The sequence below is a fragment of the Ammospiza caudacuta genome, chromosome 27 (assembly GCF_027887145.1).
Source record: "Ammospiza caudacuta isolate bAmmCau1 chromosome 27, bAmmCau1.pri, whole genome shotgun sequence".
NCBI classification, from domain to species: Eukaryota; Metazoa; Chordata; class Aves; order Passeriformes; family Passerellidae; genus Ammospiza; species Ammospiza caudacuta.
The window spans coordinates 2,684,979-2,702,677 of record NC_080619.1 but is presented as its reverse complement, the minus strand read 5'-3'; the positions used below and the strand labels follow the sequence as shown (position 1 = coordinate 2,702,677).

Here is a 17,699-nt window from a genome sequence, read left to right as displayed (position 1 = left end):
GGTTTCACATTCCTTAATTCCCCATCTGGGGAGCAGGAATGACTTTGTTGTGTTTCCTGACACCTGTGGAGGTGGTTCTGCCTCCACACTGTTAATGATCAGTGTGCTCTTTGAATTAACAAATTACACACATGAGCAGAAGGGAGAGTTTCCTTGGCAGAATTCAGTGAGGTACCTCTCCTGCAAGATATTTCACCAGGAAAGGAGGGTTCATTCTGATTTTGTGGCCTTTTTTTTTTTTCTGTTTTGTGCTGTTTGCTCACCCAGAACCAAAATTGAGAGGGAAGGAGGAAAGGCAAATTGATGTTTCAGAACTACCACACATCTAAGTATTTTCAACATTAAAAAATTGGATTTTAAACCTTAACCAGTTCTCTGTTAGCAATCCAAATGGCCTTTTCCAAGGAATCAGAGTCAGGAGTGAGCCTGTGCTTCATGGTATGGAAGCAGTTTGGGTGATGAGCACCCTTTGTTTATGGCCATGGCAGTTCAAAGTGCTTCCCAGTTAAAATGTCATTCTTCAGAACAAAGAGTGGATTTAGTATATTCTCACAAATGTGTTCCTTGCAGCTTCCCACATTTTAGTGCCAGGAAGGTGCTCCAGAGCCTTGCAGGTGTTTGGAGATGGGGGGAGTGTTCCTGTGCCATGTCCCTGTGACAGTCCCCATGATGTGACATCCATCTCTGCAGCATTATCTGTTGAGAGGTGCTGACTGTACTGCTACAGCATGCAACTCAAAGGTGGCTGGAAAAATAGGTTTGGGAGTCTACAGATCATTACAATGTTGAATCATGTCCTCAATTAGCCTACTGGTGTTGTTGTTCCTGTGGAAATCCTGCTGTGTGCAGCTCATTTAGGCCAAAGATGTCTGCTCTGAAACATGCAACTCTAACCAGAGTGCATTTATGGAAAGCAGAGCTGCCAGGAGCTGGGGATGGACGTGGCCTGAACGAGTGCCAGCTGTTTTCCATGACTAAATTGAAGAAAGTATTTCATATCAATGGACTCTTCAGAGCTACAAATACTGATATTTTTCCCCCCTCCCACAAGTAACATTTTTTCTTGTTGTGCTTTGAAAGATGCTGCACTTACACTGGCTGTTCATGTCGGTGCAGTCACTGATGTCCATGAAAAATCAGAGCACTTCACCCTTTTTTTCTAAACTCAAGAAGCTGCATGCATTTGTTTTGGGCCATTTTGAGTTCACTGACTTCAGGTACTGGAATGGGAAGTCACAAATTATTGCAGCTTTAATAGAAGCCAGATTTTCTCCACGTTAATTCCTTATCTCTACTTGTTTATTGAGTCTCTTGCTGTGAATTCCTGGTTTTCCTCGTGCCAGCAGTGCAGATGGAGTAGCAGACAGCCCTCAGAGCCCCCAGCAGCAGCCCTGGCCCCGTGCAGGCAGTGTCAGGGGTGGAGCCACGCTGAGGCCAGACTGGGAATCACCCACTTACCTGGAGCTTGTTAGTTTGTCCTTGTCCTGACTAACAAATGTCCTTTCCCCTCTCTCTAATGCTGCTCAGTGCCTCGAGGGTGCCTTGAGCCCCATGCCAGGCTGCAGTCAGTGGTGCTTGGGCACCAGGGGCTGGCACAGCCTGGCCAAGGCAGAGCTGGGTTGTGGCACTGGAAATCTGTACAGATCTGTGGACTCCACTAGTTCCAAAGTGTCATTTGATGAGGCTGCTGATTTGACATTTAGCAGCAGCCATATGTGGACAGCGCTATAAATAATGTGCTTCTGGAAGCTGAATGGTGTAGCATTACTATTTGGCTTTTCTCTCTGGTCTTCATTGTGTCATCTGTAGTGAGCTCTAGGTTTTGTTTTGGGAATCTTTTCAACCTCTTGTTTGCATGGGTTCACCCAGTAGCATCTGATCCTTGCTTATAGATTCCTCCATACACAGTCAGCACAGCTTACAAGCCACTCAAGAGAGGAATGGTTCCTGCCCGAGCTGGGATGAGTGATGGGATCTCATGGAAAACCTGTGCTAGGCAAAACTGCTGTGGGTGACATCCCACAGGCATCATCAAAACCTTGGGCTTCTACCCATCTTTTAATTGTCAGCAATTTTTTTTCTATTGGCCAAACCTTTATCAGAAATTTCTGTTGGGGGTGTCCTGCTCAGGAATCACTGATCTGCATGGAAAGCAAGCAAGGGCATCTTGTCAGGGCACAGGATGGGGCTCTGGGAGGCCAGTTAGTCCCTTTGGATGAGGTTTTTTACCTCAGCCAGCTCTGTGAAGGTCTGGCAGACCCAAGGCCTTGCATTTCCTACACCTTTGGAGAAGTTCTGCTTTGTCTTTAGAGCAGAGCTGTCCCTCAGTAGAGCTGGCATTGTCCCACCCAGAGCTGCTGCATGGAGCATCCACAGCCTGTGCCCACATGGGCCAGGAGAGCTCCTTTGCTCACCCAAACACCTTTTGGGAGACTTATTTTGGCTGCCTCAGTAATTTTTACTGTGCTGTAATACAAGGAGCTCCCAAATGGCAGAGGAGGAAGGTGAGGAGACTCATGGCAGCCTTTGCTGAGAGTGAGGAGTGTCCTCCCAGGCCTGGGGTGTTTCTGTGCGTCACTGCAGCTCTTCTGTAGGAAAACTGCTGCATGTGAGGACAGTCTGACAGCTCCTGACATGGGCAGGAAGCTTGCTGTGAAAAGCCCCATCTCTTCTATGTGAAAGTAGCTGTACTTTACACAACTTTCACTTAAAACTGCATTTAAAAAAAAGCTGTCAGCTGTTGCAACATTTGTTGTCCCATGTCACATTTTGGTCCCAATATCCCTGGATACTCCCTGGTATTAGGGATTAGGCAAGCCTGGCCTTCCATTATTTAATTTTTAGGGCAGGATTTTCATTTTTGCACTGAAGAGCAGTTCTGTCAGTCTGCCTCCATCAGAGGTCTGGGTTAGCCAGTGGAAAAGGAGGGAGGAGCTGAACATGGCCAGAAAGGAGCAAAATGATGGCCAGATCACAACTCAATGTTAATTTTAAATTCTTAGAGTTGTTCTCCTTATTCAGTGCAACAGGAGATGCTCCATTTCAGTTGAGTAGGATCTAAAATTAGGGAGTGGTTCTACTGCATAAATAAACAAATGGAAAAGTCTGGAGAGGGGAACAGCCCCTTCCTGGGAACTGAGACAGGGCAATGTTCAGGCATAATTCCAATTTATGTCAAACAACTCAGGACCATCCTCTTGAGTGGGTCTGTAAAAGTGGTGCTAATGTGTATAACCTTTCTAAATTTTTCTTTTTCCCTTTAACATTTGTTTCCCCCTTCACTGTCAGTCACAACACACCGCTCTTGAATCTCCCAGCTGGTCTTGACTTGTTGAATTTATTTTATGCTTTCACTCTTCTTTAATAAATACATTACTTGCAAGCAGTGAATTGAAAACAAAGCAAAAGAAAAAAAAAACTACCATTAGTGATTGGACAGTTTCTTACTTTGTGTTACATTTAACTGTTCTTTTGACAGCCCAGTTTTTAAAGCCAGGTTCGTATGGAAATGCTTTCACTCCACTTGCACTGCTTTTGGAATAGCGTTCTGCTTCATCTGTCTTTATTTTAGTGCATTCATAACACACACAGTCAGCACAATGTCTCATCTCCCCTTGGCCAAGACTGCAAAGTACTCCTTGTCCTTTCAATTCTTTTGTTTTTCCTTTTTTTGTTTTTTCTTTTTCTTTTTTCCCCCCTTTTGGAAAACGCAGCCATTTTTGTCAGCACCAACTTTTAGATTTAATGATCCTTTGTTCAGGGTAGGGCAATTAAAATTAAAATAATATCCCAAACATATCCCAAGCTGCAGCCCCTGTGTGCCAGGATGGGGCACTCTGTGGTCCTTGGGATTACCTGCAGGTAAGTGTTCTGTGTTCCCAACAGAGAGGGTGCCTGTGGGGGGATCCATCCTTCTTTATTTTTCTTTCGTGGTTTATTTTCCTTTCTTTTCCTTTTTTTTTTTTCCTTTTTAAAATTTTTTTTTTTTTGACCTTTTATCCCCAGAAGTTTCCTTATGTCCCTTGGTTTAAATTTTTTTTCCATCTAGCCCTAATTATGTCCTGGGGCAGAGCCAGAAGTGTGGGAAAAATGTACATTATTTCTTGAATACAAAAATGTCTGACTTTATTAGGATATCAGGAAAAAAAAATCCAAAATTTGTACTTGATAACATCTTTTTGAGGAAAAATGTATCCATGCAGCCAATATCTTTGGGAAGGTTGTGCCTTTCAAGCTGATTCACCAAAGTTGTGCAAACCCTTGTGGTCATTTTCTTCACTGTGGAGGGACAAAACCTACTCTGGTTTCTGTTGATTACTGTTATTTAATTAAAGAAACCTGCAGCATATAGATATAATTATTTTTTGATTCCATGTAGCACTCAGTGTTCTGGAGTCACATCCTGTTATAATTCAGGATATTTCTGTGATACCTTAGCTTGTGGTTTGCCTGATGATAATTAATAATCAACAAGTTCATACCTGATTTTTATTTTTATTTTTTGTGATGGGAAGGTGAACAAGGCCCCAGCCAAGAGTCCTTCTCTGAGGAGCTGATAACTGGGTGAACTGAGGAGATTGAGGTGGTTCCAGGGTGCTGTGAGTGCTCTGCTCTTTGTGTGGGGGCAGAAACCCTGCAGAAAACACAACAATTTCCCCACTGAGCCCTGCTCAGCCCCATTGCCAAAAGCTGACACTTAATTGCTGCGTCAGTACTTTTCCAGTTATTCCAAAATAGCTTTTTTTTTTTTTTTTTTTAGGAAGATGAGACATTATGCTTATTGTTTCCCCTACATGCACTAATGGTTCCTTGCTGTTAACTTATTGCTAGGCCTGTTTCATTCTAACATCTTAGTATTTTTGTTAGTTTACATGTGAAATGCATCACCCAGTCTGTGCTTGAGCTCATTTTATTTAATTGATTTTATTTTATTTTTTGTTTTACTAACCTCACTGTTTTTTCAGTTTAATATTGGCTGCATGCTAGTTTATATATATATATATACATATATAAAAAAAACCCAATCAAGTCTAGCCTGGATTTTGCTCTGATTGTGTTTTGGTTTCTAGTGGTGGGGCAGTCTTGCACTTACAACTTACTCAGTATTATAAAAGCCTGACACACAAACAAAATGACTAAACACATTGTAGATTTTCTTTACAAAAAAAAAAATCTTAAGTGGTGCTGTCTAGGTGATGGATATGATTGTATAAATAGCTTGATTTTATGCTTTTTACTGTCAATTTTTATTGGTACACTTTCTTTTCTTCCACATTGCTTTTTAGTTTATTCTTTTTTGATTTCTTTTAAACGTGATGCACAAAAGTTGCCCAGCACACCATCAGAAAGTGACCGTCCCCAATCCCCATCCCCCTGGAAAAATTCTAGCCAGCAATTTTTGACATTTGTCTTTCCCTTTATTGGGCATATATTGCCTTTTCAGTAGCATTTTTTTGCATGCATATATATGTAGAAAAAATCTCTTGCTCATCACATGTTTAAATGTCAGTGGGAAGGGAAGAATATATTATTGGAATATTTTTGGTTTGTTTTCTCTGTTCTGTCTGTCAGGATAATATTGGACATCGCTTACTCCAGAAACATGGCTGGAAGCTGGGCCAGGGATTGGGAAAGTCACTGCAGGGTAAGTCCAGTCCCTTGTGTCTGAAACCTTCAACTCCAGCCTTGATCTTTAACAAAATTATTTCTGCTTTTTGTTCCTAGATTAGATTTTCTTTCCATTATTAATATATCCAACCAGTTGCACTGTTGAGTTTCATATTTGGGAGCTGCTGCCTCCCTTGTTGGTACAGGTTAGAGCTGTGTGTGTGCTGGATGTGTGAGAGTCAGCGTGGAGGAAGGAGAATTCACTTTCCACACTGACAGGGAGTGGTGCAGCTTCCAACTGTGCTGCTGTTCTGGTGTTAAAAATTCAAGATTTGAGGGAGTTCCCATGATCTGTCAGTGCTCACTAGGGTCAGAAGCCATTAGAAGGCCAGGAAAGGCCCACTGAAGATGGAAAGTGGTGGCAGAGGTTCTCTGGATGGGAGAGGCTCACTCCTGGTTTCTCCACAGGACTGTCACAGGGTGGATTTATTCCTGATCCCAGCAGTTTGTCAGGGATTAGCAAATCTCAGTGGGCTGGCCCAGCACACACCAGACCTTGCTGTTTGAGCCTGAATCCTTCCTGTGACACTGAACCCCCTTTCTGTAGGAACCTGTGGCAGTGTTTGAAGCTCAGGTGTGCCCTGAGCCCTCAGTAACTCACTCATGTTCCTGTGCCTCTGGTCTGAACACCTGGGAGCTTGTAAGCCATGTTCCATGAGCCCCTGGAGATGGGGCTGTCTGTGCTCTGGAGGATTTTGCAGAGGTAACAAATCCCCCAAACTCTGGCAATGCTTATTAATCCTAAAGCTCTCTAACCTCTCAGGCAGGGCTGCCTTGCAGGTTAATGCTTCTGGCTTTTCTAATGTGATTTATTGGAGTTCTCTGGTTGATGCATGGCACTGTCCAGTCCTCTCCTGTCCCTGCTGGGGCTGTAGCTGTCACCTGTGGGTCCTTCCTTTGGCACATGAGGGTGGAGCTCAGTGCTCTGTATTGCTCTGTGTGTCACCAGAGTGGAAACACAGAGACTTGAAAGAAGGAAAAGCCTTGTCCCAGCCCCAGGTGGAAAACACAGAGACTTGAAAGAAGGAAAAGCCTTGTCCCAGCCCCAGGTGGATCCCAAAGCACAGCCCAAGGGATCTGCAGGCTCAGGTGTGCTGGAGTGAGCTGGATTATGGGGTCAGGTCTGGGGTCAGGGCAGGGGGTGGTGCTGTCACCATGTCCCATGGGCCCAGCAGGAATTTGCACTTTGAGTCTTGTCCAGATTTAGATGTTCCCCCTGTGACTCTCTGTGTGCTGGAGCTGTTCCAGATCTCTCACACTTCATTGGAGCTCTGCTGGTTGGGAGCAAATTGTGGATTTGGGCTCTGAGGGCTTTCCTGTGCCTCCTGCGTGGTCACAATAACCCACCAGTTTAACCCAGTTCAGTGCTGAAGCCTTCCTAATGCAGAATTTGGAGCATGTGCAGCAATTTCAGCCCTTTTGGAAGGGAGAAGTGCCCTGTCCACCTGCCAGCCAACTCCTCCAGAGGTCTGGGCAGGCAGAGGGTGTGGAAGGGAGAGGCTGCTGCTCCTCCAGCTTTTCTCCTCTGAGTTCTCAGCAGCCAGAGCCTGTGGCATTGGTGGTGATTGTGTTGGGAGTGTTTAATTCATTATCCAGTGACCTTTCTAATGAATATTAGATTGGCTTAAAAATCCAAATACAAAATGTCAGGAAGGAAACATTTGCATCCAATTTTAATCTTATTCTAAGAGTTTGAAGAGACATTTGATGTGCAGTGAGAAGAGAGGAGCAGAACAGAAGTTTCTTCCCATCTTCCACACTACCTTGCTCAGGAAAGACCAGGAGAGGTGTGTTCCTGTTAAACTCTTCCTGCTTGACACTGCTTGAGCTAAAATCTCACACAGCCTGTGGTGAGGAGGTGCAGCAGAAGCAGAACCCCTTGAAGCAGCCTTGAGCTGTGGCTGTGGTTGTGACCTCCTGCAGAAGGTCCTTACATCAAACCCTCAAAAATTTGGGCTTGCATGTATGGAATTGATACTGCATTCAGCTACTTTTGAAAGGAAGTGGATGAGTTCAGTGTGCTGAGTTTTGTGATGTTGCTTTTAATTCTAGATTTTCATCTGAGTTGGGGCTTCCTCTTTAGTTCTGTTGAATCCCAAAGTGATTCATCTGGCAAGCAGAAATGTTTCTGGTAGTTTTGTGGTGTTGTTCAGCAAGAAGCTCACACTGCAGGACTTCACCCTGTGATGGTTCCTTCATCCTGACCACCCACTGGGGGATGGAATCCTGTGGTGAGAGTGCTGAGTGTCTCTGGGTGGTACCTGCAGCAGCCTGAAATCTACACTTGGTGGTAAAAATCTGCTGGTGTGGTGACCCATGGCTCATTCCCAGGAAAATTCCAGAGAGGGAGGAGTTTTGTACCCCCTGGAGCAGCTGCCTTGTGGTGTAACACTGAGAAAAGCTGAGCCCTTGGGTAGGGAAGCACAGAGCCCATGCCCTGGGTGATGTGGCTGTCACCAGCTGTGTGAAACATCTGCATCTCTCACTGAACATCTGCATCTCTCACTGAATTTGGGCTGAGTGCAGCACCAGGCAGGGACAGTGCTGTCACCTCTGACCATGCCACTCCTGCCTCAGAGACACTCCTGAGGAATTCAGCAGAGTCATCCTTCAGCTCATCTCTTTCCTTGATGTTTTTCCTCATATTCCCTCACAAATAACTTGTGTTATATTTGGAAATGGTGCTTCAGCTTGCTAACAGCCAGTGAATATCAAAAAGCAGGAGAGGGGATTGCCATTTGACAGGGATCTTTATTAATTTGGAAAGTGTGGCTTAGGGAGCCACTTTTCCATAGAGATATGGGATGGTTGTGCTCTGACAAGTGAGAAAATGGTTATTGTAGCCTGTTTTATTTTTGAGGGAATGTCTGGAGTTGATAATCCAGGATTTTGTGTCTCCTGGAGAAATGAAAGTGGCAAAAGATCACTTAAAAGCATTGCCTGACCTTGGTGTGAAGTCCTGTGCTGAATGAGCCCAAGGATTGTGAATAAATTAGGAGTTACATAAGTCAGGAGGGGAATGAGAGGGCTGAGGGAACTCTGAATTCAGCCACACTCTAATGATTTCTCTTGGAATGAGTATTTCCCATGAAGTTAAAGTAGTATTATGAAAAGCCAGGAGGCTGATGTGCAGAAGTGGGATCATTTGAATGGTACATTTGAAAATATTTTTATAAGCTCTTTGCCTTTTCCCTGTCAACTTTTTTTAACAAGTCTTGTTTGAAAAAATAATTGTGCTGAAAACTTAGGGATTTTATTTTTCCTTTTGGATTTGTGTGTTTAGTATGAAGTAATAGTTCTCTGCAAGACTGGAATGAGTTTAATCTCATTTAATTAGACCAGGGGAAGCTGAGTAGGTTGTGCTGCTGTTTCCTGGGTCATAGCAGGGCCTGGGGATGTTTGGAGAGGGCAGGAGGAAGGCTTGATGTTTACTGGCCATATGGAGGGGGCTCTGAGGAAGGATTGACCAGCTCTGGTCACAGGTCCAGCTCATCCTTAGCCAGCCTGGGTAACAACTGGGTTCAACACAGATTTGCTTCTCTATTGTAAACATTCTTGCCTGATTGCAGCCTTGACCCTTTAAAAGCAGCCCCACCATCAGTATAGAAGCAGTTACAAGTTCCTCTACACCACAAACTGTGTCCTGTATGATTAATTTGATATATTTAAGGTATCAATTTATGGTGTATTCCCACAGTATTCCCAAGACCAAGATTCTCCTGATCTTTTGTGATATCTCTGAGAGGTGAATCCCAGTGTAGTACTTTGCTATGGCACAGGAATCACAGGATTTGTCATGGCAGAGCTGCTCCCCAGTCACAGCTCAGGTAATGTGGGGGGCTCAGTGCAGCTCTGGAATTCCTGAGGCAGCTCATTCAGTGCTTGGTTATTGTCTGAAAACGCTCAGAGTGAAACCAAAAGGAGTCTCAAGGTGGGTGGCTGCTGGTCTGTGCTGGGGTTTGGATTCTCTCCAGTACTCAGGAAATAGAAGCAGGAGGTTCTGTTTAGGGCAGGGATGTCCCTTTTGGGGCAGGAACTTTCCTTGTAGCCTTTGGTCCTGAAGAAATACCTTCTGTCCCCTGCTTCCTCTGCCTGTTTAGCAATAACTTCCCTCATGTTTGCTTGTGTTTTTAGCCAAGTTTTGGCATCATTTCGGTGGAACTGTTCTGGAAGAGCTGCTTCCATCTCCCTGGGGAGCAGCTCTGCTGATGTAACTGTGAGGAGAGGGCAGGGCTGTGCCTGTGTCTCTCTTGGCAGTGCCATGCAGGGCTGGGAACCCTTCCTGCATCCTGGTTCCCTTCCACTCAGGCTGAAACAATAAACCTGCACAGACTGGCAGGGCAGTGCTGTTCCTGCCCCACACTGATTGTATAAATCATCTGGTGATACAGGGAGCAGCAGTTAATAGAACGTTCTTATTCTTTCATTCTTTCAGCTAGGTAGCAAAGTCAGGTATAACAAATTTGGTAGCAAATGCTAAAATCCAATTCTTCCATCAAGCTGAATTTTTTGTTGTGTGGTTTCAATTAAAAGAAAAAGCACAAGTGGATTTGTGCTCTGACTTGCAAATTCTGTGAGGATAAATATAGTCAGCACTCCCCCCCTCAGCATCACTGTGGTGCAGTTCTTTGGCACATTCCTCCCCAAATCTGTTCAGAAAAGGGAAAACATTCCCTCTTGCTCCAAGGGCTGAGCAGGGTGGAAGAGCAGGAGTGTCTGACAAGTGCTGGAAGCTGCTCAGAGCTGCAGGTGAGGCTCAGGCAGGAAATGTCCTCTCCTGGCAGCCCCTGGGGGTGAGATGGAGCCAGATCTGAGTCCCCATTCCAGGGTACTGCCAGGTGGCTGCAGGCACTGCCTTTGCTGGATGTTCTCAGGCTGTGGGGAGCAATAAACAGAGCTCTGACCACTCAAGCAACTGAGATCAGTCACAAATGTGATCTCTTGGCAGCTGCAGCTTGGAGAAATGAGCTCAGGGTTTGAATTCCAGGGTTTTGAATGCTGGTGCTGTCACCTGCTCGCCAAATGGCCCCAGCTCAGATATTCATGTGCTTTCCATTTGTTGGCTGCTCTGATCTCGTGGAGCAGAGGGTGGATGGGTGTCAGGCCTGTGAACATGGAACAATGAGCATCTGAGGGGCTGAGGAGTGTCACATTTCTTTCTGGGTTTGGGAGCTTTGTAATAAATACAGGAAAACACAGGAGAGGTGGATAAAAATGCTTAACAGTGCCTTTATTCATTAGGTATGGGTTGGTTTGCAGTCTTACCCAAGAAATAGCTGTGATCACTCTCTTATCTTCTTGTATCTTCACTTGTCCTCACAGGAACCTCAATCCTGGCATGGAGGAGCATTTCCATGCTTGTGCTTGCAGCACAAATCACAGCAGTGGTTTTGAGTGATGTTTTCATGTGAGCTTAGCTTGAGAAACCTGGCCTGCTGTGGTTGCTGTCATCATCCCCATCTTCACTGCTGTGTTAAACCCAGCAGACCACAGACCAAGGGGGAAGTTTGCTCAGTGCCTCAGTGTCCTTTGGGGGAAGCAGTTGCCCCCTTGTTTGCTTTTGGAGGTGTAAGATCCTTCCCTTGATTACAGGTGGTGAGTTTGTGTCGCTTGAGTGGGTGTGGCCAGTGAGATCTGCAGTCATTGTGCTTTCAGTGTTTGTTGTGACAGACTGCCCTGGCCTGGCTGGGCACGAGGCCTTCTGGCCCTTGGTGCTGGTGCAGTGGAAGAGCAGTTTTGTTAAACTGGGAGAGGCAGTGGCCCTGCACAGCCTGCCTCACTCCTCAGTGCAGCCCTGAATCACAGCAGCCCCTTCAGCCCTGTCCACTTACCAAGATGAGCACAGACAGCAGCTCTTACCTTGAATTCCTGTCCTCAATCAAACCAGGAATTGTGGTTTTGCTCCAACTACTTCTTTGTTGCTCATTAATCCATTGCCCAGCATTTGGGGTAGGGATGTTTTTTGACCCAGACTCCACTACATTCCTTCCCCTGCAAAAGGAGCTCTGGTGCCTCAGTGCCAAACCTCAGCTTGGCTTTCTGCAAGTGGCATCCTTGGTTTGTGTTCTGCAAAGTTTTGAGCTCCCACTGGCAGTTTTCCAGTGATTGGGATGTTTACAACTTGACTTTCTCTTGTCATTTCTCCCCTGCTTAGTAAGGATCAAATTGACAGGGCAGTTTCTGTGTTCTTGGAAAAAGCTCTCTCCTCTCTGGAACTTTGTTTGCTACCAAGGATGAGGGACCTTTGTTTAAATCTCTTGATTGTTTTGACCCCTTCCAGAAATCTGACATAAACAGGATGAGCTCACAGATCTAATTCCCAAAGGGGACTGGGATTAAAGCTTGCCCTTGTTTGTTCATTTGCTTCTTGCAGCAATTGGAATGAGTTTGATAATGTGGTGTCACTTTTAGCCAGTGAGGAGCACCCCAGGCTTGCATATCAGTGAAAATGAGTGGATTTTCTCCTCTCTCCCCTTACTGAATGAGGAGTCTGAATTTTCAACAGGACAGCACTTGGTTTCTCACAGACTCTTAGGGAGCCCAGTGCTGCCAAGGCCACCACAAACCCCTGTCCCCAGGTGCCACCTCTACACAGCTTTTAAATCCCTCCAGGCTGGGGACTCCTGGGTTCTGCCTAGGCTGGACAGCCCCTCCCATGAAGAAATTTCCCCAGTATCCAACCTAAACCTTCCCTGGCACAGTTTGAGGCTGTTCCCTCTTGTCCTGTCCCTTGTTCCTGGAAGCAGAGCCAGCCCCCCATGCTGTAACAGTCCTGGGAGTGTTGAGTGTTGCAAAATTCTCATCTTCAAAAATGCAACTCATTCGTGAGCACAGAGACTCCTCCCTGTCTCCCTGTTCCCAGACAGTGCAGCTGAAGGTGAGCCCTGGCCCTGTGGCTCCATTCCAGGTGTTGGTTGTTCACTCCAGGCACCTGTTTCCCTTGCAGAGCCTGCAGTGGGGTTTGTGCTGAGTGAACAAACCAGCCCTTACCCACCCTGGGCTGTGCTCATGAACCTGCCCTGCACTCAGCTGAGTGAGAGTCCCTTTGCAGGAGCAGCTGAAAGCCCCTGCAAGGTTGTGTCTCACTGTGGGTTTCAGTTAAAGATGACAAATAAGGAGAAATCTTCCATGTCCAACAAAATCAGATGTTGTTGTCTGTGTCCTCTGGAGATGCTGAGTTTATGAAATTCTCCTTCAGTGACAAGTGTGATACCAATCACTCCTCTAGGATTTGTTTGTACCTGGGGGGAATTTCTATGAGGATGTCAACAAAACAAACAGGATTACAGTTCTTGTGTTCCATCTGTGCTGCATAAGGGACACAGTGGAAAGAGATTTGATTGAATTATGTTCACATAGAATTCTTGAGGTACTTTTTTTCCATTTTGTTATATCTGAATGCCCCTTTATTGGAGAAATTTATCTGTTGGGATAGGACAAGAAGTAGATGTTGTAAATTAAATAAAGGATCAATTTGCATTGGATATTAGGAGGAAACTCTTCCCTGTGAGGGTGGTGGGGCCCTGGCACAGGGTGCCCAGAGCAGCTGTGGTTGCCCCTGGATCCCTGGCAGTGTCCAAGGCCAGGTTGGACATTGGAGCAGCCTGGGATAGTGGAAGGTGCCCCTGTTCCATGGAGGAACTGGTTTTTAAGTTCCCTCCCAGACCATTCTGGAATTCTGTTGCCATGATGCTGTTCTTGGAGAGAGGAGTTCCTCTGAATCTGCAAATCTGTTGAAAACTGTTTTCTGCTTTGACTTGTTAAAAACAGGATCAAACATGGGCTGGTGTTGACAACGCTGGCATTGCCAGGCAGGCTCAGATGGCAGCTCCAGCTGGGATATTCCCATTCCAGAGGGCAGAGCAGCATCCTTGCCACATCCAGAGGCAGAGCATGGCCCTGAACCCACAGCCCTCCACATGCAGCATGACCTGTGTCTAATACCAAAGCCTTAGGATGAATTTTCCTAGGATTTATTCATTTGTAGCACCAGGGGGGAAGTATTTGCTCATATCCAACAGCTTTATGCAGTTAAACAGAAGGGAATGTGGAGAAGCCTGCCTGGCCACGTGCTCCCTGCCATGCAGGGCTCTGGGAAGGGAAGGCTCTCAGGGTTTGTTTGGGTCTGAGCAGTTTTTCACAAACTGGGAGAAAGGTTTTCCCATTTCTTGGGGAGAGGAAAGCAAAACAGGTACAGCAGGTCAGTTTGGGAATCTCATTTCATTTCTGAGTGCAGGGAATCATTACTAACCTAATTTCCTTTGAGATTGGGTTTTCTAAGGTGTGACTCTTGTGTGAGCTGTTTATTTTTTCCATCCTGATGGAAGTTTCTGCTTTATCCTCTCCATGAGGTTTTCCCTGTGTGTGGAAGTGTTTTATGCAATAACCCTCTCTGCTTTGGGGTCTGCAGTGCCCGGTCTGTGAAGGAGTTTGTGACCTGCCTCAAAAAGAAAATAAATGTCACAAGGTGCAGGGGGCTGGGCCAGGGACACAGCAGGATTTGCCCTGGGATGTGGAACTGCTTGCAGCCCTGCTGTGTGGCAGGAAGTTTAGGAATTCTGGGCCTTGGAAGCTCACCTTCCTTTCAAAGGCTGCTGGGACAGGAAGGGCTCAGCAGGGACACCAAACCTGGGAGGCTCCCAAGCTCCAAGCCACGTTCACCTGCTGGGAAAGATCCTGTTGTCATGGCCAGCAGTAGGACAAACATTCCTTGAGGAAGTTCCTTCAAAGGAGAAGCCATGAGCTGGGCTTGGAGAGTCCCATTTTCCCCTTTGGCTGCTCCCCATGTCCCACCTGCAGCCAGGGACGAGGGGTGGCCCTGGGCCTGTCCCTGTCCCTTCACCATTGTGGCTTTCCTTGGACATGGAGTGAGGTCCTGCTGCCCCAGCTGGCTCCAGGGGATCCGTGTGGGGTTGGCACTGCTGCCACAGCTGTGCTACATGCCTGGATGTGCCACTTGTCACCTGGATGTCACCCATGAGGTTCCCTTCATAACAAAACGATGGTTCAGTTTAAAACAGAGGCATCGCTTTCTGCATGGAATATTCTTCTCTTCCCTGCAAGCAGAGTCCCTTTTGGCCCAGAATATTTGTTATTCCTTAAGATCCTGATTTGTTTCCTTTTTAAATTGCCTGCTTCCATGTGCCTCAGATCCTCCTTGGAGCAGGGCCATCACCAGGAGCCCTCCCAGCACCCAGCAGGAGTCAGAGCTGCTCCAGTGGCTCCTGGTTCTGCAGGGCAGAGCACGGTCATGGGGTGGAGGGGTGAGCAAGAAGCCTCCTGTTATTATTTTTTAACCCATCCTCCCTGCCCAATGGCCTATTTTCTGCCCCTAATGGTTTCTGCCTAACAAATGGTGTTTCTTTTTTACAGCGTTATGATCCTGGACTTGTTGTGGTGATGGTAAACTTAGCAGTGGTAATTTTTTATTTTCAGACTGAATTACTCCTTTGTCATCAGTGCACCAATGTTAGGCTTACTTTCTCTGTTGTAGCCATCATCCTTCTGCTTGGTCTTTCATTTTCCTTTCCTTTCCTTTCTTTATGCACACTTGTCTGATCCTTGTTCATTAAAGGGTATTGCTAAGAAGGGATGTTTCTGTTTGTGTTAGAACTGCCAAAATCAGTTTAAACATAAATTTTTAATACTGTCCAAACTTGATTTTTTTTTCCCCCAACACGATGGGCACTAGCACTTGCTACTGCAATTTCCAAATAGATTTTGAATTTAAAAAAAAAAACAATCCAAAAAACTTTGACTGCCTTAGAAGGCAAAAGTACTGATGCATTGTTTGTGTACAGGGGTTTACCAGGCCAATGAGGCTGCATGGAAAGATCTCAATTGCTGGAGAAACAAAACAAAAATGAACCAAAAATACCCAAAAACAAAAAAGAAAAAACTTGAAAAAAAATTTGAACAATAAATTGTTGGCACTTGGTGCCAGCCATTCCATTTGGGTTCACCACTTACCAGTAAATCCCTGGCTGAGACGTTATGAAAGTGATATTGCACCTAGGAAGTCATTTTTATAACCTGTCTTTAATTTGGTCCTTTTGCTAAAAATTGCAGTCACTGCTTACTGTATTATACCATTGGGCATAAGAGAAACCTTGTCAAAGATGAGCCTTAAATATCCAAAGGAAAGCTCAGTCCAAACCATTTCAGATCAATGTGATCACTAATTTTGGACTTGATGGATACCTGCCTGTCAAATTCTTGGGCATATCAACAAAATCATAAAGCAATTAATTAAATTTATTTCTGAATAAAACCACATGTCTCTACTTTAAGGTTCAAAAGCCCCTCCAGGGCTGTGTTTTTGGCAGGAATTATAACTGATGCTGGCAAAGAGTTCACACCTATCCAGGTTTTCTGAGGCAGTTTTAAAGACTTTAACCTTTTGTGGAATATTTTGGCATGACTCCAACGTGTCAATCTTTTAGCCCAAAGGTATAATACCTGTGTATGTGTGTATAACAAAAAAGTTGTTTACACCAAACAAGAGCAATAATAAGGGAAGTAAACATTCTGTTTTTTCACTCAAGGTTTGCACTGGAAAAGGTAAGTACTTTGTCAGTGGGTTACATCACAACCACCAGTGCCAGTTGTGATGTAAAAAATCAAAATAATAATAATTTTAAAAAACAAAAAAAGAAAAGCTGTGGTAGTAAAGTGCTTGTCTGCCCCATTTTGCTTTGTTTGGCTGGTTATGAGTGGATTAAAGATATGTTTTTAAAAAAAAAATAAATCTCCAGCATAGTTTGATTAGTTCAAAGTCAATTTTCTTCGCAACCAGTCCTTTTCACAGCTTACAGGTGACACAGCAGGGCCAGAGCAGTGCTCCAGGGCTGGGGGAGCAGGGACCCACCCCTGGCCAGGCTGGCTGGTGGGATGGGGGAAGTTTGGCTTCTCCTCAGCATTCCTTGCTCCTGGGGAGGGCAAAAGCTGGTGGGAGAGAGGCTTCCACATCTCTTACAGGGAAGTTCTAATCGATTATTCATGAGCTGCAGCAGTGAAATGTGATTAGCAGCTTCTTCACTCTTATGGCAAGATGAGGAGCCTGATGTGGAAGCCTTAAGGAGAAAGCTCAAGTGTTGTTATCAGCCCTGCCCTAGGGCTGGTCATGGGGGAACATTAACCATGAGAAGCTTTTACATGAGCAGTTAATGTTCACAAAAATGCATTTGTCATCCTGAGTGCCGTGGGAGCTGGGCTCAGGGTTGGCTGTAAGCTGTGAGAATGGCTCGTGTTTGGTTCACTGTAGCTTTCTGGTCTCTGCACTCCAAGGCAAGATCTCTAACCACCCAAACCCAATGTGTACAGTGAGCTGTGGTGCTGGGCTGCTGCTGACCCCTCTCTGTGTGTTCCTCTTCCAGGGAGGACGGATCCCATCCCTATCGTTGTCAAGTATGATGTCATGGGCATGGGCCGGATGGAGATGGAGGTGAGCTCCCCTCACCCCTGCAGGGCTCCTGGGGAGTTGTGATGGTGTTCACAGGGTCTGAGGGTCAGGGGAGAGATGAGGACCTGACTCTGTGTTTCAGAAGGCTTGATTTAATAGTTTATGATATATATTATATTAAAACTATACTAAAAGAATAGAAGAAAAGGTTTCATCCAAAGGCTAGCTAAGCTAAGAATAGAATAGGAAAGAATGATAACAAAAGCTTGTGTCTCAGATAGAGAGTCTGAGCCAGCTGACTGTGATTGGCCATTAACTAGAAACAACCACATGAGACCAATCCCAGATGCACCTGTTGCATCCCACAGCAGCAGATAATCATTGTTTACATTTTGTTCCTGAGGCCTCCAACTTCTCAGGAGGAAAAAAAATCCTAAGGAAAGGATTTTTCATGAAAAGATGTCTGTGACAAGAGGGAAAGGCATTTACAGTGAGAGTTTGTGCAAAGAACGACTTGCTCTCGAATCAGTGCAGTAAGAAAACACTTGTCTGCAAAATACACCCTTGTCTGCAAAATGCATCCTCTGTTTATCCCTTTGAGCCTCTGTTCTGGGGTCTGGATGCTCCCCAA

At 45.4% G+C, this 17,699-nt stretch overlaps 1 protein-coding gene across 3 annotated transcripts in view; it reads left to right on the top strand.

The window, feature by feature from the left end:
• Nucleotides 1-17,699, top strand: part of GPATCH8 (G-patch domain containing 8) — a 56,519-nt gene that overhangs the window by 18,939 nt on the left and 19,881 nt on the right. The window contains exons 3-5 of one of the 3 annotated variants that reach the window (XM_058820611.1): nt 3,479-3,496; nt 5,572-5,644; nt 17,043-17,110. In XM_058820611.1, coding sequence (XP_058676594.1) covers nt 17,084-17,110 — 27 coding nt within the window. In that variant the 5' untranslated portion in view covers nt 3,479-3,496; nt 5,572-5,644; nt 17,043-17,083. Of the gene's footprint in view, nt 1-3,478; nt 3,497-5,571; nt 5,645-6,214; nt 6,371-17,042; nt 17,111-17,699 lie in introns of all 3 variants that reach the window. The other 2 variants (XM_058820610.1, XM_058820609.1) reach the window with 2 other exon arrangements.